At 40.8% G+C, this 21,374-nt stretch overlaps 1 protein-coding gene across 1 annotated transcript; it reads right to left on the minus strand.

Moving 5' to 3' along the window:
• Window positions 1-408: 408 nt before the first annotated feature.
• On the minus strand, window positions 409-2,307 carry LOC113347420 (DNA ligase 6-like). The gene is made up of 2 exons (XM_026591068.1): window positions 851-2,307; window positions 409-572 (listed from the first exon to the last, which is right to left on the minus strand). Exon 1 carries the CDS (start codon window positions 1,886-1,888, stop codon window positions 1,166-1,168), a length of 723 nt encoding a protein of 240 aa, XP_026446853.1. The 5' UTR covers window positions 1,889-2,307; the 3' UTR covers window positions 409-572; window positions 851-1,165.
• Window positions 2,308-21,374: the final 19,067 nt, after the last annotated feature.

The raw sequence follows: 21,374 nt of genomic DNA on the forward strand, positions 1-21,374 counted from the left end.
TTACAGACTGTTGGTACACTACACTAGAGCTTAGGAAACCTCTCTGCTTAAAAAATAAATGCGGATAACCATATTAGAGAAGTTATTGTGGTAGTTCAATATCCAGATCTTTTGGTTCAGAACAGCCTGCAGCCGATTTTTTGGTTCAATATCCAGATTTTTGAATTGTAAGGTTTTATGCCTTTTACCTGGGTAAAGGGAGCCCTTCCACGGATCCTCAACAGCCTAAGGCTTAGAACCTAAGGCCGAGAAAGAGGATTGGAAATAGCTTTCAACCAGCAAATAATATGCCACACTTTTAATTTCACTGGCAGCGCCATTGCCCCAAGTGCAAAGATTCATTTCTCCTACTTACTATCCATAGAAGGTTCTCAGACATAATCAATTCCTCCACTAAAAAAATTGCAATTGAAGAAACATAATCTATAACACGAAAGACAGAATGAAACACAGTAGCAAATTTTCAGGCGTACAAAAAGATAAACACATCAAACTCGTACGAACTTTCCGTGTAAGAGTGCTTCCCTTCACATTATAAATACACAGCTTTGACATGTTTTTTCGTTCAATTCCTACACAGACATGCTATCTTTAAGATTTGTGTAGTAACTTTAGGTAAACAAAAGAAATGTGGTAAAATCAAACCTAACACTATAATACACATCCTTTATTTTTATAAAAGAATAGTGCTTCATTTTCTCTTAGTTTGTATATGTAACTGTTTATGCTATCTCTGCAAACATAAAAGTCTTAATTTCATTTCGGTTTAAACTACATCCACTGTGACTCTAGTCACTCTTTTGTGGTGGGAATAATCATTGGGTTGAGCCTCAGAAAAAAACAGACATACCTGTCAGAGAGCTAACCTCCCTTCTGGGCTTGAGATTCCCACAAACTTGATCCACAGCACTGTTAACACAAAATTGAAATTGGGATGATTAGCTGCAGAAAGCTAACCTCCCTTCTCCGGTTATGAATTTGCCATCAGAGTTAATAACATGCGATCCAATGATGAACTCATATCTCCAATCTTCTCTACTGGCTAAATCAATTTATAAGTACAGCCTCTTCCAAGTTTCAACAGCATCAATGGGAACATCTTATCATTGTAAGGGAGTTAAGCATAACTAGAACCACCAACAATCTAAACTTATGAAGCATTGGATTAAAGTTTGGTGAAGAAATTCGTAATAGTTGATTGCTTGGACCCATTAGTAGGTTGCATAGCTGTACTTGGCTTCCCTTTCTTCTTCTTGGGACTGCTTTGAAGGCCAATGGCCGAAACTTTTTTGTTGGGAGAAATAGTGCTCTTACTGGAATCCTTTTTCTGGGGATAAGTAGTGCTTTTAATCGAACCCTTTCTCTTGGGAAAAAGGGTGCTCCTGAGGGAACCCCTTTTCATTGGAGAGCCAACACTCTTAACTACATCCACTCTTTTCTTCACCATCTCTTGACTCGAACTGCTTTTCACACTTCCATTAGAACTTACTTTTTCAGAAACCAACTTAGGCACAAGAATAGTTGGCGCTTTTATCTGAGACAAAACAGTCCCACTCTTCGCAGATGCAGCATTCGCTCTGAAAGCAATAACTTGATCATGATATTCAGTTTCACGTTCGTAAAAATCAGATACAGCTTCAACTACGTACCCAGATGACCTTGTAAGCAAGTCTAGCACTTGATCTTGGGAGACCCAAATTGGCAAACAATCTTGGAGTTCCTTTACCAATTCCTCGTTATATTTCTCATTCACCACGTTTAGATTCTCTAAACCAGGTTCCGCATTATTATGGGTTTCTGAAATGTTATCCGATAAACTATCCAAAATGAAATCTTTCTCCTTGTCTAGTTCCTGGTTAGGGGAACTGTCAGTATTTTTTTCTTCCATTTTTTAGGGCAATAGGCACATTCATAAATGTGAGTCTTGAATCAAGAAAAAATCGTTTCTTTCCCTATTACTTATCATTATCAGTACAAAACAACTGAATGCAGCGATCAAATAGTACATAATTTCATTGAATTAAAGAACCCAAACCATCATATGTAAACATACCTCAATCCGTATTCTTGAACAATATGATTCAGATTGAGGGATATGAGTCGGGAGTAAGGGCAGAGTGATTGATGAGATAGAGCTCTGGATTAAGAAGTTTGATTAAGATGTCGAAATAAAATTAGGGTTAGGGTTATGTTGGTGGAGGAAAAGAGAAGGTCTAGTGTATTTCTCGATGGACATTTGATTCGCAGGGTCGCTGGATCGGAGTCATGGGACTGAAATATTAAGAAGCCAATTACGGCAATACCTATGGAGTGTACAAACCAAAAATATGTTCATTTTCCCCACATTATGGACAACAAATATGGAGTGACACACATGAAGAAGTCGAAAATGTTTGGTGTTCGGAAAAGGTACACCGTCATATGCATCGTGATTTTGGTGGATCCCATTTTTTACCCCACTCCCCTGCAAATCTCTTCTAGGGTTGTCCTAATAGTCCTTGGATTTTTTCACGGTGCACATCGAGATATACACCTTCGGTGTGTGTATCATTTCTGAGAAGAAATTGCCAGACAACAATCTAGGAACAACACTATTGCCTTAGGAGAAAGGAACATTAAATTCTTCCATGTCACAACCTTGAAAAGAAGAAAGAAAAATAACATAGATTGTATTCAAGATAGCCTTAATAATGTAGTATAAATCCAGAGATGAACTACAAGTAGTCTTAACATCTTACTTCTTTGATCTTTTTAACGAGACTTATGTGAATGCTGAAACTGATATTTTTTTTCCTATTAAAGCCTAGTGTTTCTCTTGAAGAAAATGAAAAACTAACAACTATCCCTTATTCTAAGGAAATTTGGGATGTAGTAAAGAAACTTAAATCCAACAAGGCACATGAGCCTGATGGATTCCCCGTTAGTTTCTTTAAACACAATTGGGAAACAGTTGGACCTCAGATAGTGGTTGTTATCCAAGACCTTTTCCAAAACCAAGAATCTAAATCCAGATTTAAACAAAACCTTCTTATTTCTTATTCCTAAAACTAAGAATCCAAAGAACCCAGCTGACTTTAGGCCAATAGGATTATGTAATACTCCCTATAAAGTCATTGATAAGTTATTGGCAATTAGATTCAAAAAAATCGGGAAAAGATCATTTCACCTCTTCAATCTGCTTTCCCTTCTTCTAGGCAAATTTCAGACAATATCATAGTAGCTCGTGAGGTAGTGCATTCCATGAAAGAAAAAAAAAACAGGAAACATAGGCTCAAAAATTGACATGTCAAAGGCTTTTGACAGGGTTAATTGGAGTTTTCTTATAAAAACTCTATCAGCTTTTGGCTTCTCGAAAGATTGGTGTGAATTAATCTTCCAATGTGTTTCTTCTTCTTCAATTTCTGTCCTTCTTGATGATATTCCCTGCCAAGAGTTCATTCTAATAAGAGGAATCAGACAAGGGGATCCTCTATCTATTCATATTATGCATGGAAGTTCTTTCTCGACAACTTAATCATCTAGAAAATGTCAAAAAGATTCAAGGAATAAAACTAACTCCTAAATCAACACCTATTTCACATCTGTTTTTTTGCAGATGATCTTCTTTTGTTCACCAAAGCAGATTTAGGCAGTTGTAAAAATATGTTGGATGCTATTCACATTTTCAGTAAAGCCTCAGGTCAAGTTATAAACTTCTCTAAATCAGGTTTGTTTTTTAGTAAAAGGGTTCATAAAAAACACCAAGGAATTATTTCTAGACTTATGAAGATAAAGAAAATCAACATAAAAGATACCCATTTAGGGGTACCTTTGTTTATAGATAAATCAAAGCTTAAGGCTTTTGATAGCATCATTGAAAAGATGGATAAAAGAATCAAGACTTGTCTAGGAAAAATCTTGTCTCAACCTAGCAAAATAGTGTTGAACAAATTTGTTCTGTCTAGTATGCCTGTCTTTAGCATGGGTTGTTTTGTGCTACCAAAAAAAAATCACAAAGAGAATAAATGACATCCAACGTGATTTCTGGTGGGGAAAACACTCAAATTCTAAGGGTATCTATATTAAATCTTTTGAATTTCTTTGGAAACCTGTAAATCAGGGAGGGGTAGGCTTCAAAGAAGCTAACAAGATGAACCAAGCAATGATCAGCAGAATTGCTTGGCGATTGGTAAGTCATCCTGATAACTTATGGACTCAAATCTTAAAAGGTAAATACTTCAAAAAAAAACAGGAGCACTCCACTCTAAGAAGAAATCACAGGCTTCTTGGGTGTGGAAATGCATACTGCAAGGAATAGCACATATCAAAAGACACATCATATGGGAAGTTGGGGATGGTACATCCGTAAATATATGGGAACATAAATCGATACCGAATAGGGAAGAGACTCTTGCAACCTCAATCCCTAATGGTTTCCCTAATATAACACTTGTGTCACAGTTAATTGACAGAGACACAAAGAAGTGGAATATCACACTGTTAAACACTATGTTTGACACAGCTCTTGTTACAGAAATTTTGAATATTAGGCTTTAATCAACTGAAGATGGTAATTTAAGAAAGATAAAATTAGATGGTTGCTCACCACTAATGGAGAATTCACAGTGAAATCTCTATATGCCAAGCTTCAAAATTTATCTGACACAACATCAAAGGAAACAAGAAAATTTTGGAAGCAATTGTGGAGCATGAACACATCACGGAGAATTAGACTTTTTATATTGAAGTGCTTACTAGATACTTTTCCCAAAAAACAAAAACTAAGGCTTCAAGATGAAGAGAGGAAATGTATTTTCTTCCAGCATATAGAAGAATCAACATTTCATCTCTTTTTTGAATGCGATTATGCAAAATCTGTCTGGAAGCTTCAACCCCTGCCTTCTCAGAGAGTAATTTATAACCATACATCTAACATTTCTTCTTTCTTAGACATGTACAATGAATGGATTAAAGGAGACCTGAACTCCATATCCATAGCTTTGGCAGCCACCAAATGCTGGTTCATTTGGGAAGAACGGTGCCTTAGACTATTTGAAAATAAATGCAGAACTCCAGAAAAACTAGTCTTGACATTATAAATACTGGCATCCCTCTTTTCTTTCTTATGCTTTAGTGCAATACAACAACAGACCTCAAGTTCAACCATGTTGGATATTCCCAACAAGAAACTCTTATAAACTATGGATGTGGTTTTATCTTGCACAACTGGACAAGTACCTTCAACGCAGCAGGAATGGGAAGCTGCAGGACTGAATCTGCAGAAGAAGCGGAAGTTGTAGCTTTTCTACAGACCACACAATGGGCCACCACCAACAATCTACAAAATCTGGCAATAGAAGGAGATAACCAAAACACCATCAAGTACCTACAAGGAACTGAAAACTCAATCAAGTGGCAATGCATATCAATCCGGGATGAAGTTAGGAAGCTAGCAGACAAGCTGATATCATTTGAAGGTTTTCATTTTGTGGATAGAAGAGCAAACAAAGCAGCAGACCAGCTAGCTAAAGAATGAAGAAAATCATCTCAACAGCTTACTATCTTTACTGAAGTCCCTTTGTTTTTAATTCCAACAATAGCTTTTGACATTGTCAAAGCTCAAGAGATCTGTAATATGAACTCCATCATGTTTCCTTTGATGAAGAGACTAATCATACAGATTCAGTCATCGGATGGACAACTCATCATAAGTTGATTCCAAATGAGTCTGAATCTACAAATTAGTTGATTCTTATTAATATATATGATTATTTAAAAAAAAAAACATGGAGTGAGTAAATAGATAATTGGTTTATTGACCACAAACGAACTAGAACCGCACGTTTAAATTTAATCCGCACGAACGAAGCAAATCAACCAGCATGTCTACATAACTCGGGCGGCTGAAGATAATCTGCCAGTGGCCTGAAAAAATATGTCGGCGGTGTTACTTAACCCGTAAATGGCTACATCTCAATTTGATCATCCAACGACTCTAACTCTTTTCACTATACATTTTGCTCATTTCAAACTTAAAATTCACACCTTTACACATACCTCTAAATTTCTCAATTTCATGCCATCTTAGTACTCATTTTTCCTTGTTTTTATCGCATAACTACTCATACCATCCCAATCTTTCATAAAAAAAATTCAGTAATCCATTTTTCTAACAAATATGGTATCTCCCTCGCAACAATCACAATAAGAAACCCAACAATCGAAACAACAAACCCATAAAGATCCGGTAGAGTTCGTGGTGTCAAGTATAGGATGGATGAAGACAAATCAATTTGTAGGAGTTATGTATTCTTTACGGTAAATCAAGTTAGTGGTTTCCAACAAGAAAAGAATATGTTTTATGGAAACATTCTTTAAAGATTTCGTGAAGAATCCGGTAACATCAATGGTCGTGATCCTGACGGTTTGTCTCCTCATTTCCATGCAATTAGCAAAGACGTTAGTGAATACGTAGCTTTGATCATGCAAACGTGGGGCTCCAAAAGAAGTGGTGAAGTTGAACATGATGTGGAACGAAGATGCCGGGAAGAATGACAAAGATCCCACAAATTTGGTTTTCAACATGAATCTTGTTACAACATTCTGAAGGTGTTTAACAAGTTTAATCCATACTTGTTGGAAGGTAATCAAATGCCAGCAAGATCATCGTATGGTCCAATCTCGCAGAATTTTTATAATGGTGTGTCTGCTTCCTTACCGGAAGGAAATGGATCTCCATATACTAGGTCTCCAGGGAGTCAACAGAAAAATAAGAAAGGGTCGCCACCGAACTGATAAACCTGTGGAAAGTTTTAGGCGACCAGCCAAAACGAGCCTAATAGCATTACATGCTATTTTCCTGCGGTAAGTCCCTTGACTTTGACTTGCTGTACGTAGCGAAGTGCTACATGTTTTCCACGAAAACACTCGATACATCAAACACGTCACAAAACTGGGGGATGCTCATCAGGGTATTGGCCTGGCCGTTCACAACGTGCGGCGTGCAATGCGACTGTTACAAGAAATGTCATGAAGTGGGACAATTGGTAGTGGTAAATAGTAACGGTGTAAACGATTTTATTTCCTTCATCATGGAAGCATAATGTCTGACGGTTACACGAATTCACTTCCTTCATCATGGAAGCATAATGTCTGACGGTCACACGTTACTCTTTTCTTCCACCACTCAATCGTTTCATCCTATGAGACGAGGGTACGTATCAATATGACTTGTATAAATAGGCTTCACCTATTTTCACAAAACAACAAGTTTGGGTCGGCAACAACACAATATCTAGAAATCACCTGGTAGCTTTCCGTTCTGCTAGCCAGTTTTACTTGCAGATATAAGTCATAGACAACCATACCTTCAGAATCAACTATTCTGGTCTTAACACTCTCTTCGCTTCCCTCCCTAAGACCAACCCTTCTCATTCACTTTGTGACCGAAGCAAGCCTGGAACGACCATTTCTTGATTTAGGCCAGTATTGTACAGATTGATCTCTCGAATCAATAGTACTCCCGTGCAGTGCATTGTTTAAGGTTTAGATTCGTTTCTCATCCATACACCCAAAATTACCAAAATCAGCAGAAACGGTTTTCACCCACAAACAATTGGCGACCACGGTGGGGGACTAATCTCTCGGTTACAAATTCAACTCTTAATTTCATCATCCTACCAGTGACTGCAATGCTTTGAAGTGCATCGTCCAAGGAAAGAAGGATTCAGGAAAATTACGTCTTGGGACTAGAGATTCTCCGCCTTACCATGTACCGATATAAAGACGTTCCACAGACAATAAAGAATGATTAGGGACTTCTCGCGACAGCGAGGGCATCGCATAAAGACTCGGATTTTACTCCCTGAAGATTCAGTTTTGGTGAAAGGCCCTAAAGCGAGTAAGTTTTATCATACAATGTTTACACGATCTACTGTTTGGGTTTTCACATTTACAATGGAAGCCGATAACTTAATCACCTCGAAATTTCATACCATCCCATATTTTTCCCTTTCCCATGTAACATTCACGGTTTCATAATTTTCTCGAATGATCTTGCTACTTACATTTTCAATTCAGATTTTGACATATCAATTAATCAAAGGGGCATTATTCCAAAATAATCTAAAATATCTTATAAGAAACAATCATCTATCAATCCAAAAACCAGAAAATCAAACCATAAACTAGGCGTTTCTTTTGCCTTTTAAAAAAAAAACTTAAGAAAAGGAAGTTCAGAAGACAGAAGATATTCAAGGGAAATCATTCAACACTAGTTCATTCATCTCGGAGAAAGCATCCTTCGCGCTTTGAAGAGCCGCCTATTTCAGCTTCAATTCCTGAGACAACCTTTCGACTTCTGCTTTCTGTTGGTTGATTACATCCGCAGAGGGACCTTCGATCGCTTCAGCCTGCAACTTTTGGATCTCGGAAAAAACTTCACAGAACCAAGAGAAGTTGAACTCAAAGTCTACACATACATCCCGGTGAAACTTTCAGCTTGAAATTACATCTCCCGAAATAGTATGGCCGGTCATGTCGCATATGTCATGAATTGAGGATAAGGCTTCTTCTACACGCTTAACCAATGCAAATCGGCCGGTGATCTTTTTAGTTGTTGCAATATGTCCATACCTTTTCCATATCTTGGTATATAGCGCCTCATACTTAGACGGTACACTAAAACCTCTGATCGGCACATGGCCTTCATAAGGAGTCGAAAATGGAGGGTCGAAAGTGGCGCCTGCAACTGATTCTGCGACCAGCAGGGGTTCATTGGCAACAATCGCATCCGCAGCCGCAGGGGCGTTTTCCATCATCTGAAACGGGGCAGCATCTTCTCCATCTCCAGATTGCTAGCAGGAACGGCTGCCTTGGTTGGAGACAATACCACATCTTCATCGCGATGAATCTCCATATCAGGGTTATCTTCGATGGCTTCTTCCTGTGACAACACCGATTGAGTATTTAATCAGAATAAATAAATAGCCTAAAAAAGGGGGTATGGCAAACTCACCGACTCGTTTATGGGCCCACTGGAAGAAGACTCGCTATTGTATTCATAAGTGCTCCTTTCACCACAGATCTCGAACTTTCTTCCTCCTCGGATTCTTCTTCAAGAGATTCAGTCTTGTCGCCTCCTTCCTCAAGAGGCGCCGTCTTTTAGCCGAGGGCAAGTCTAGCAAAGATATTCGAGTTGTCAAGACCCTCAGTAAAAAAAAACGAGTCAATGACGAAATGGAAAATTTGTGTAATTCAGCCAAGTTAGTGAGGGAATCATACACACATGCGTGGTGAAAGAACTGAAAGTCACAAGAGTTGTCGAATCTGATAGGAAGTCACATGCATGACTTTTCGACCTTCACTCATTTCCCTGGGGACTGTCTGTATCCGAGCTAGAGGATTTTCGCTTGCCCGAAGGAAGCTGTTTCAACAATTTATGCTTGGCTAGAACCACAGAGGAAGGTTTTTCACGTGGTTTCGTCACAACATCCTGCACAAACTGAGGAATGGCGAGAAACTCAACTTGCCATAAGATATTATATTTGGGAGTCGTCATAGGTTTTCGTTCTGGGATCAAGAAGGGAAGGCTTTTATCCGGTGCAAAGACACTGTAATCAAGAACGACGGGTAGCAATTCATCTGGAGCTTTCGATGGGCGACGGAATGGGACTCCCTGATCAAAGCCCATATATCAATCAGCCCTGTCAATGTTGTAAGGGACTACTCCACAAGACCCTCTGAAAAGAGATGGCACATACCCGGGTATGCAGCTTCGCAAGAACACAGTTTCTCCAATACTCATATTCTTGCCAGCAGAATGCAATATCACGTTCGGTGCGGAGGCAAAAGTGTCTGGTTGAACTATGGAGGCATGGTCCGGAGCCCAAGGACGAAAGTTAACTGTGTACGAGTTGTCAAGAAAATCAACGAGCTTTGCGCCAGGTCTTGGACGCTTCTCCAACCAACAGAGTATCCTAGAGCCGCCATATGTATCAGGGAATAAGGTTTCCGGGTTAGGAGCGTAATTTTTAAAATGCTCCCACAACCATGCCTGGAGAAAGGCGACATTGATGTACGAGTCTACTTTCATGTACCCATTATAGACGTACATGTCCGCTATAAGTGATCCAGATGGTGTATAAAGAACCAAGAAACATATTGTCGATGGGTAGAGCAACGCCTTTTCGCTAGTTTGATAAAAAAAATTGATGAGCTTCTGCCTTATCTCCTTCTTACCGGAGCCATCATCAAAAATGTCTATAGATAGCCACAAAACTAAAAATGCAGCAACATGGAGTGTATCATCCAGCACTAGATCCGACTCCGGATCATCAGGGAACCACTCAGACACCCACTAGTTATAGAAACACTTTTCCTCATGATTCTTTCGAACATATCCTGCTGCTTTCTTGAAGTGACGTGTATTTCTTCTTCTTCCTCGGACAAAATAACATCAAATTTCCCAACTATTGGAAGACTCAACAGAACAGCTACGCTTTCCAAAGAAATAGTCATCTCACCCCATCTACATGGCCGTTTGAGTTTCCAGACACCATCTGGAGATGAAAGTGATCAAGCCTGCAATGTCTTTTCGGATTTGAAGTGTTGCAAAAGCCATGACATCATTCATGATTTGCGCTCCAGTCATATTAACTCTTACATGGTCTCGACTCATCATGAACTTCATCCATTTGTCATAAGAGCGCAATGGACTATGAAAAATTTTGAAGTCTATGGGAGAAGCTAGATATTCTTTTTTCTGAAAGCAAAACCTCATTATACGCCCTGGACAGACTGATTGTACATCTCCATCATTTTCCGAATCAGTCAGAAGAATTGGCACGAATTTGGGATGGGTCCTTGTAATCGTAGCAGACTTCGTAAAAAACTCATCATTTGTGTTCGACTTGGAGTTGTTGGCACTTCTCGACGCGGCGGCGGAACTGCTTTCAGGTGACATCTTAACAAAATTCCTTATGCTTTCGAAGTAACTACAAAGAAGCAAAACAGAAAAGTTATTACTTTGGAGAAAAAACCGTGCATAAAGGTTTTGTCAGAATCAAGTACGATGACAAAAATCCACGACAAGTGTTCTATGGGAAACTTTGTTTGGTCGCAAGTCATAAGCATGCATAGACAAAAAAGAGCACTCATATCCGAAAGAGTGGGGACTGATACTCTCTTCAACAAGCCATGTTTTACCGCGGGAAACATTCCCCTAACCAAAACCATGTCTGGCAGCAGGAAGTATGCTCTCAACCAAAGGGAGAGTGTGTCCCACCACAGAAATTGTGCACACGGCCACGAAAGGAAAAGGAAACTCTAGATCTAGGTCTTCATGGGAGAAGAACTAATGGCGGTCACCCATCCGTGCACGCTTGCTTTGCATAATAATTGGCTTCCTTACTATCAATGTGACGACTAATTTGACTACGATACTGCTAGCAAAGAAGAATCATTCATACAAGAGTGTTTTTATGGGTTCATGGAGGATATGCCTATGGCTAGGGTTTACACCGACGACAAAAAAAAATAGAGGAAATGTTGGAACATATACCTGGAGTGCGCTCGCCTACTCCCCTGCTTTGCTGCTAACGCGGAGAAGTGGAAACAAAGCCAATATCACAAAATAAAAGATGAGCAATACCTTTTATATACATATTACTTTTGGAGTTTGAGGAGAAGAAGTTTTCCTTTTATTAGCACAACACTTTTGGAACTCGAGTGGAGGAAGGTTTCTCATTTGAGCTATTCACGGAAAAATCAATCGGGCCCGTGAAGGCAACGCTCCACGGCGCCAACAGTCTGCGGCCAAGATAATGCCCAACAGTCCGCATACAAGCAGCCATCTCAACCGCTCCACGCCAGCGCCAACAGTCCACGTTCAAGCCCCGTGCCAAAGGCCCACATCCAAGCCAGCGGCCATCTCTGCCCATTCCGCGACCTAGCCGGCTTCATCTACACTGTTTGGTAGCCAAAGTTCAAAGTGTTGTTTCCACCATGCCACAGATGTAGCCAAGCCAACAGCACCACTCCCGTGCCAGAAGTACGCGTCCAGGCCAGCAGCGCCATCCACCTTTCCGTAGCCAGCCAAAGCGGCGCCATCCTAGCCGTTCAAAGCAGCGCCATCTCCACCAGCCAAGGAAGCGCCATCTCCATATGTTCCGTGACCTAGCCAGCTAGCGCCATTCACCGATTTGCGGACCAAATCACAGTGCCATCTCTGCCAATTAGTAGCCAAGTTTCAGCGATGACGCCAACACCCTATGTCCAAGTCAGAATCACGCAGAGCCGCCAACACAGGGATCACGGATTCCTCATGCCTTCCGCTAAAGGTTAGTTAAATTTCCTCAGCAACCTCTTCATGTCTTGCCCTTTCGATTTTACTCTTTTCTGTCACCATCTCATGCTTACCCCGCAACAATGCCACTGTTACGTGCTAAGCAGGGGACTTAACTTTGATGGTGGTTTTTAGCTTAGGGTTAAAATCGTAAAACCTTGCATCTGATGTGACGTCACTCTGTAAGGAAACAAAGTCGTGAGTGCTAACCTCTCCACTGGCATATTTATTGAGCCGTTCAATATATCTACATGAAATTTATCCAGACTGGCGAATGTAGCAACCATCTCAGATGTTCTGTACATTTCGGCGCCTTGCCTATATTCACTTAATATAAGTTCCTTTGAATGCCTTCTATGCTATGTTCCACGGCTGAACCCTTAATATTGATATGGTATGACGATTTGTGTTCACTCGCAGCAGAGTAGCAAGAATTTCCAAATATCAAGGATAAGGTCTTTGTATAAGGTATTCAATCAGAAAAGCATGCTGCTCTCTGGAAATGAACTTAAAACAACTCTGTGTCAACACATAGAATTCAATCAATTTCTCTGACTAACTTGCTGAAGTTAGGGTTTTGCGCCCCGCGCAGTATACCAGACCTTGCTTGACGAAAGTAAGCCTAGGAAAACTAGGAAATTAATCTGCCATGGATTAGTAGGTGCAAAACCCTACACAGAATCAGAAAAACAGGGAGCCGCAGCAGCAAAGGGAGGTGTGGCCATGCTTTAGGCCAGCTGGCGCCACTTTCCATTGGCCACGCCCCATCCTAAAATGGCCTTATTTCCTTCGACCAATCAGGTCGCTTTAAACTCTCCACGCGCACATAAGTGTAGCCACGCCCATGCTTGTCCGACCCTCTTTTAATCGACCAATCAGGTCGCTCTAAAGCCGCCACACTCTCACCAGAAGTGTAGTCGCGCCATATGTTTTGTCGGCCCCCTTTTCTTGACCAATCAAGTCGCTCCAAACTTACCACCATACATTAAAGGACAAACGCACCCTGTCGCGCCACCATACTAACTGGCAAGCCAAACGTAACCTACCACAACAACATATTGATCAGCATGCCAACATGCAACTCTGTCGCTGTAACATGCCAACATGCCACTTCGTGGCAACCTGTCATAAATAGCGGCCTATGTGCTAACTTACCTCCTGTTCGTGGCCAATGCCATGAAAAGCTTAAGATTAGGGTTTTTCTGGTCAAAAGCACGCCTATGCATTAACCAAATCCCTAATTTCTAGTCGTGGCACAAATTATGCCACTTCGACCCCGCAAACATGCCACGAGCCATGTGGGACCCAGCAAACCCTAGGGTTGGCGCCACGTCATAGCCACCCACGGCAATCCCTACCCCTGTGGACGTTTCCATACTATGGCCTTGCTATAGTCACTTTGGCATAGCCATGGCTCTATTTGCACAAAAGTATCGCCATGTCGCATGCCACACGCATTAATTAGGGTTTCGACATGCCAAACCCTAATTTGGGAAAAGTTTCTACGCCAACCAAAGCCAAATAATGTTTCCCAAAGCCGTGGTATTTACATGGAAACAGGGCCAATGTTTCCACATCTGGGTCCAACACCATGGCGCCAAACCCTAGCCTTGGCCGTGCTACAACGCCACAAGCGTGGCCATGTCGCAACGCCACTGGCATGCCTCTATGTCACGGATACTAGCACGCCGCTATGCCACGGCTAATAGCATTCCATTTAGCCAATGGCGCCACTCTGCTATACAACAAGATGCGGCAATAATCAATGGACATCCTTCCTCATGAGATGCAATCTCGGCCATCCAAGTTCGCCACCGAACTGACAGACTTGTGGCAAGTTTCAGGTGACCAGCTGCCTAAATCTAGTGGCCATGGCTACGTGGTGTGACAAGCAAAGACACACAAAAGCTTGCAAGTATACAAGGCCAAGTTATGATATAGAAGGTAAGCAGGGGGTCAGTCCACAGGGAGTGGGAGCATACAAGAGAAACCTAAGCTAACAATGGTGACAATGCACTATGGCAGTGAGCAAAGCAAGGTAAATAGCATGAACCAAGGGTGCAAGGTAAAGCAGCAAAGAAACAGCTAAGAAAACAGCAAGGTAAAGCAGCAAAGAACCAAGGCTTGGAAGCCAAGGGCCAGGTGAGGATTGTGCACTGACTTCAGTGCACAAAAGCTACAAATTTCAGGAATTTAAACAAGAAAAACAGGCAAGGAAAATAACTGAATTGAAAGCACACAGAACTGAAAATGTAAGTGACTGAGAAGGAATTGGTGGGTAAGCCAAGGCTTAGGATCCACCTTGTGTCCTAATCAAATGACATGTTTCTAGGTTGAGTTTGATCCTATGCATACATCTAGAAATAGAAGAATACTAAATTGCTCAATAGTCTGCCCCTAGCATTGGCTGTCTTTTGACAGCACAGCCAATCACAGGCACTATGTGCATTGGTATCTCCCATTTGCTCAAGCAAAACAGGGCACAAAAGAACTATCCTAGCAACCTGTCAATTGACAGTACACAAGGCTTCAACTGAGCCTTAGCTTAGTGCTATTTAGCTCATGCTAAACATGGATAAAGCAATAACATTCATCATATGTGATAATTCAGACACAACTAGCAACATTTGAGATAACTAAAAACATAAGCAACTTTCAACTGATAAGCAACTGAAATTGAAATTCATTAACTAAAAATGGTCTCAATTCTCTACTGGCTAATCCAAAGAGATACACCGTGTCTTTCACACACTCCACATAACACCAATTTATACCCCCCTATCGGAATTAGGGTTCACAGCCCCTTTTCCCCAAAATCAGAAAATCAGGTGAAATTGATTTACCTAATGTTGATGAGATACTCGCTCCATCTCGTCGACCCACTCTCCAATTACTTCTTCTCGTTCATCTCCTGCTCTAATTGCTGCTCTAACATCAACTTATATCCCCAATTTCTCACCTAGGGTTTCAGTGATGAGAGATGAGAAATTGAGGAGATTAGTTGATGAAAAAGAGGTAAAACGTGATAGTGATGATGGGTTTAGGTGTGGTGGTGATAGAGTGATTTGGGGAGAAGATAGTGGAGTGATTTGGGGGAAGGTAGTGGTGATGGAGACGGACATGGTGGTACTGTTGCAGAGAGGGGGGGGAAAGATGGTTTCGATGGATTTGGGAGAAGGGTGTGTTTGGCTAATGGGTGTAGGGTTCGGGTACTAGGGTGTTGAGCAGGTGTAGAGGATTTTGATGTTTCGCGAAGCTGGACCGATGGATGGGAAGATGGTAGGTGGATCTGACGGCGATGCGGAGGCAGGCGATGAGCGACCGTCGGATGAAGAGATACGACGAAACGAACGGTACTTGATGGAGTTAGGTACTGTAGTGTAAGGCGGAGATATCAAACTTCGATGCACAGCAAGGGAGCGACCGTCGGATGCTCCTGAGAACTGATTTGACGGCTGAAGACGCAAGCGGGTATGGATTTGGGTTTTAGGCTTTTGGGTATAGAATATGGGTTTGGGAAATGAGTTTGGGCTTGGAAAACCTTGAGCCCACTTCTTCTTTAAGAGCAACTTTCTTCTTCTTGAGCCCATTTCCAGCTTTTTGGACGTGCGCTCCATTCTTTGCGGCTTCCTTGCGTAATTTCTCCCGGCTTTTCACCACTTTTCTGCTCTTTTTGCTCCGCAACTCATCCAATCTTTATTTATTACCTAAAAATGCAAAATTAAGTAAGAAAAATATTTATTCTTGAAAACAATGAAAATACAGAATATGGGATAAAATGTAGAATTAATGCATAAAAGATGAGTTAAATGCCAACAAAAAGGGATAAATATATACAATATTTGGCACTCATCAAATACCCCCAAACCTGAATTTTACTTGTCCTCAAGTAAAACAAAACTAAGGAAATCCTAACTATACCACTGTCGCTGGTCTCTCGAATGCATTTAGCATATGCACTAAGCCTTTTAAACCACTAAGTGTCCCTAGTGGACGAGTTGAAGTCTCGTGAAGGTTTGCTTAGAACGTACCTACAAAGTTCTAGGTCAAAATATAAGCTCAGATTCCATCAAATGTGACATGTGCAAAACAGTTAAGCTCCCAGCAAAATGGAGATGTCAATCTAGCTATCGAAGGCACAATCCTAGCACTGATAACAAATAAAGACATGTGATAAGAGTGTAAAGTGTATCTACACATGTGTAAAGAAAGATCTGAAGTTATGACTACTAATCACCAAGAGATAGTTTCTCAGGCTAAGAACTGAGGTCGAAATCTAGCTAGCTGTCCGGACTTTACGAGAATTGTGAATGAGTTGGAGGTATTTCACAATTACTCGCGTTGTACATCAATGGCATACACCCTCCTTGCGTATTACAACAAAATGACTCTTTACATGACTCTTATTTACATTGACTACTCTCTTTTATTTTTGGAACAAGATGATGGAATTGATAAATACTTGATTTTTTTTTTTTTTTTTTTTTTTTTTTTTTTTTTTTAGAGCAAGGAAACACTTTGATACATAACAAAAAGAAACAAAAGATTACATGACACTTTGCAAGAGGTAGCCCTTTTTGATGCACCCAGTTAAATTCGATGGTTGTCTTTCTAATGTAACCTCCACCTTCTATCCCAACCAACCAAAGAACAAGCTAGTCAAGTTTCGTTCAGTATTCTAAAGTGATTGGCAATCGTAACTTCCTATCAAACACCTTGAAGATCGAGGCCAAACATGTATTGGTAGATCGTGCGCGTGCAAATTTCTTATCACTATGTGAATTGTGCTAGAATCAGGGTGCCTAAATATCTAGACTAAGACTCCTAATAAAATACATATTTGCACAAGAGTCAACATTTCAAGGTAAATGAGCTCCATTTTTATGATTTTTCATTTTTTTTTAATTTTTTGAATTTTGATTTTTCAATTTTTTTTGGAATTTTTCAATTTTTTCAAAAAAAGAAGGAGTTCGTTTTCAATTATGGCAAATTATCATGGTATCTACTCTATACCCCCAAACCTAAACTAAACATTGTCCTCAATGTTTCAAAATATGGAAAGAATTATAACAATATATGAAGAGGAACATGCTGAGTAGAGTAAAAGGAGAGAGAATACCCGATTGTACGGCGCGAGTTATTAAAACTCCGTTATTCAAGGCAAAAATCCATCATATTAGGAGTCACAATGGATGAGCACAAAATATATACAAAAGGAAATTTAACTAACATTATCTACAAGAAAATTTGGTTTTTAATGGGATTGGACTTTTTGGAAAAAAATTTGGTTTTGTTGGGAAACATTTGGTTTTGATGGGAAAACGAAAAATTTTGGTTTTTAGGGAAAGATTTGGAAAACTTTTTGGTTATTTAGGGAAAGAGTGGACCAGTTTAGTCCACATAGACTGGGTCCTCCAGGTTGGTTGTTTCAATGTCGGGTGGAAATGGCTCAAGGAATGGCTTTAATCTCTGCCCGTTGACTTTGAAAACGTTCTTGTTGGAGACATCCTCCAGCTCTACAGCTCCATGAGGAAAAACTGTGCGTACTAGGTACGGACCCTTCCATCTAGAACGCAGTTTTCCTGGAAAAAGATGTAATCGGGAGTCATACAGCAAGACTTTCTGACCAGGAGTGAAGGATTTGCGTAGAATACGCTTGTCATGAAACATCTTCATCTTCTGCTTGTACAGCTTGGCACTGTCATAAGCCTCATTTCTCAATTCTTCCAACTCGTTGAGTTGAAGTTTCCTTTGAATTCCAGCTTCGTCCAGAGAGAAGTTCAGCTCTTTGATTGCCCAGTAGGCACGATGTTCTAATTCCACAGGTAGATGGCACGGCTTTCCATACACTAGACGATAGGGGGACATGCCAATTGGTGTCTTATAAGCTGTTCTGTAGGCCCACAAAGCATCATTCAATCTCAATGACCAATCTTTCCTGGACGGGTTGACCGTCTTCTCCAGAATGTGCTTAATTTCCCTATTAGACACTTCCACTTGTCCACTAGTCTGAGGGTGGTACGGAGTAGCAACCTTGTGAGTTATGCCATACTTGCGTACTAAAGACTCAAAGTACTTGTTACGAAAATGTGAACCGCCGTCACTGATGATAGCTCTAGGGGTACCAAAACGTGCAAATATGTTTCCTTTAGAAATGAAAGTACCACCTTGTGGTCATTTGTTCTGGTTGCTATGGCTTCTACCCACTTAGAAACGTAATCAACTGCGACTAGGATGTACAACTTGCTGTCAGACATGGGAAATGGACCCATGAAGTCTATCCCCCAAACATCAAAAATCTCCACAATCAAAATGGGGTTCAATGGCATCATGTTTCTCCTCGAAATGCTTCCTAGCTTTTGACAGCGTTCACAAGCAACACAATAATCATGGCAATCCTTGAACAATGATGGCCAATAGAATCCACACTGCAAGATCTTTGCAGCGGTTTTCTTGGCACTGAAATGGCCTCCACATGCTTGGTCATGACAGAAAGATATCACATCTTTCTGTTCAGTGTTGGGGACGCATCTCCTAATGATTTGGTCTGGACAGTACTTAAACAAATATGGGTCATCCCAAAGGAAATGTTTGACTTCAGCCAGGAATTTAGAGCGGTCTTGTCTCGACCAACGTGAGGGCATCCTACCTGTAGCGAGGTAGTTAACAATATCAGCAAACCAAGGAAGGTCTGAGATAGACATCAGCTGTTCATCTGGGAATGATTCTCTAATCAGCTCAGATTCATCAATAGACTCTAAAGTTAATCTAGACAAATGATCAGCAACCACATTCTCACACCTTTCTTATCACGGATTTCGAGATCGAATTCCTGTAATAAGAGTATCCATCGAATAAGGCGAGCTTTAGCATCCTTCTTGGAAAGAAGATACTTCAAAGCCGCATGGTCTGTGATATGATGATCTTAGACCCTATCAGATAAGATCTAAACTTGTCTAATGCGAAAACGACGGCAAGCAATTCCTTCTCGGTAGTTGAATAATTGAGTTGGGCATCATTAAGGGTTTTGCTAGCATAGTATATCACATATGGTAGTCTATCAACTCGCTGTCCTAAAACAGCACCAACAGCATAATCAGAGGCATCACACATAAGTTCGAACGGAAGCTTCCAATCGGGTGGTCGGACTATAGGAGCGGTGGTGAGAAGGGTTTTTAATTCCTCCCATGCCTTCACACAAGCAGCATCGAAATTGAAGGCAACATCTTTGGAGAGAAGACTGCACAGAGGTCTGGAGATTTTGCTGAAATCTTTGATGAATCGCCGGTAAAAACCAGCATGACCTAGAAATGATCTGATCTCCTTCACAGAGCAAGGTTGTGGTAGATGTTGAATGAGGTCAACTTTAGCTTTATCCACTTCAATTCCTTTTCTGAGATGATGTGTCCTAGAACTATTCCTGAATTCACCATAAAATGGCATTTTTCCCAATTTAGAACAAGGTTCTTTTCTTTACATCTGGATATCACGAGGGCAAGATGCTTCAAACATTCGTCAAACGAGGAACCAAAAACAGAGAAATCATCCATAAAGATCTCGAGAAAACTATCTATCATGTCAGAAAAAATGCTCATCATGCAACGCTGAAAAGTAGCAGGTGCATTACACAACCCGAAGGGCATACGTCTATAAGCAAACGTCCCAAATGGACACGTGAATGTAGTTTTTTCCTGATCTTCGGAGCAATGTGAATTTGGTTATAACCGGAAAAGCCATCTAGAAAACAGTAGTGACTGTGTCCAGACACACGTTCTAGCATTTGGTCAATGAAAGGGAGCGGGAAGTGATCCTTCCTTGTTACTGTGTTCAACTTCCTGTAGTCGATGCATACTCGCCATCCTGTGGTTGTACGAGTAGGGACTAATTCATTCTTGTCGTTCTGAACTACAGTAATGCCTGACTTCTTAGGCACAACTTGAATGGGACTAACCCATTTGCTATCGGGAATTGGGTATATGATACCCGCATCAAGTAGTTTCAGGATCTCTCCTTTGACTACATCTCTCATGTTAGGATTAAGTCTCCTTTGCATTTCCCTCGATGGTTTGGCATTCTCTTCAAGGTTAATGTGGTGCATGCAAATGGTGGGACTAATTCCTTTGAGATCTGAGATGGTCCATCCTAAGGCCTCTTTGTGTTCCTTAAGTACTTCTAAAAGCTTACTTTCCTGTTCCGTGTCTAAACATGATGAAATAATGACAGGTAAAGTATCAGAAGAACCTAGGAATGCGTACTTCAACGTACTAGGCAATGTTTTCAATTCAAGCTTGGGTGGCTCAACAATGGATGGAATAAGCTTGGAATCAGAGAGTAAGGGTGGTTCCACTTCATATTTCCTTTCAGTGACGTCCATTTGAGGTACAGATTCGAGCAGAGATAGGACGTCACTACAGTATGCATCATCATAGGAATCAGGGTTAAAGTTCTCCATACATGCTTGAAAGGGGTCGACGGATAGAATGTTAGTCAACGAATCTTGCATTAATCCTTCAATCATATTAACTTCATGCACATCATCATCATCAAGATTCACAGGTTGTTGACTAATATCGAACACATTCAATTCTACCGTCATGTTACCAAAAGACAGTTTTAACACTCCATTCCGACAATTAATGATCGCGTTGGACGTAGCCAAGAAAGGACGTCCTAAGATGACAGGAATGTGACAGTCTGGGTTTTGTACAGGTTGAGTGTCTAAGACAATGAAGTCTACGGGAAAATAGAATTTGTCAACCTTGATCAAAATCTTCGACCACTCCACGAGGAATCTTGACAGATCGGTCTGCCAGTTGTAGAGTGATAGATGTTGGTTTCAACTCCCCAAGACCTAACTGCTCATAAACAGAATATGGCAGTAGGTTAACACTTGCACCTAGGTCTAATAACGCTTTATTGACCGTGTGTTCTCCTATAGTGCAAGAAATTGTTGGACATCCTGGATCCCTAAACTTGGGTGGAGTTTTGTTCAGAATGATGGAACTACCTGCTCAGCTAAGAAAGCACGTTTTTGCACATTGAGCTTGCGCTT

Source organism: Papaver somniferum, chromosome 2 (genome assembly GCF_003573695.1).
Source record: "Papaver somniferum cultivar HN1 chromosome 2, ASM357369v1, whole genome shotgun sequence".
Lineage (NCBI taxonomy): Eukaryota > Viridiplantae > Streptophyta > Magnoliopsida > Ranunculales > Papaveraceae > Papaver > Papaver somniferum.

Coding starts and splice junctions, on each gene's coding strand:
- LOC113347420 (XM_026591068.1), bottom strand. CDS start 1,888: ATGGAAGAAAAAAATACTGACAGTTCCCCTAACCAGGAACTAGACAAG.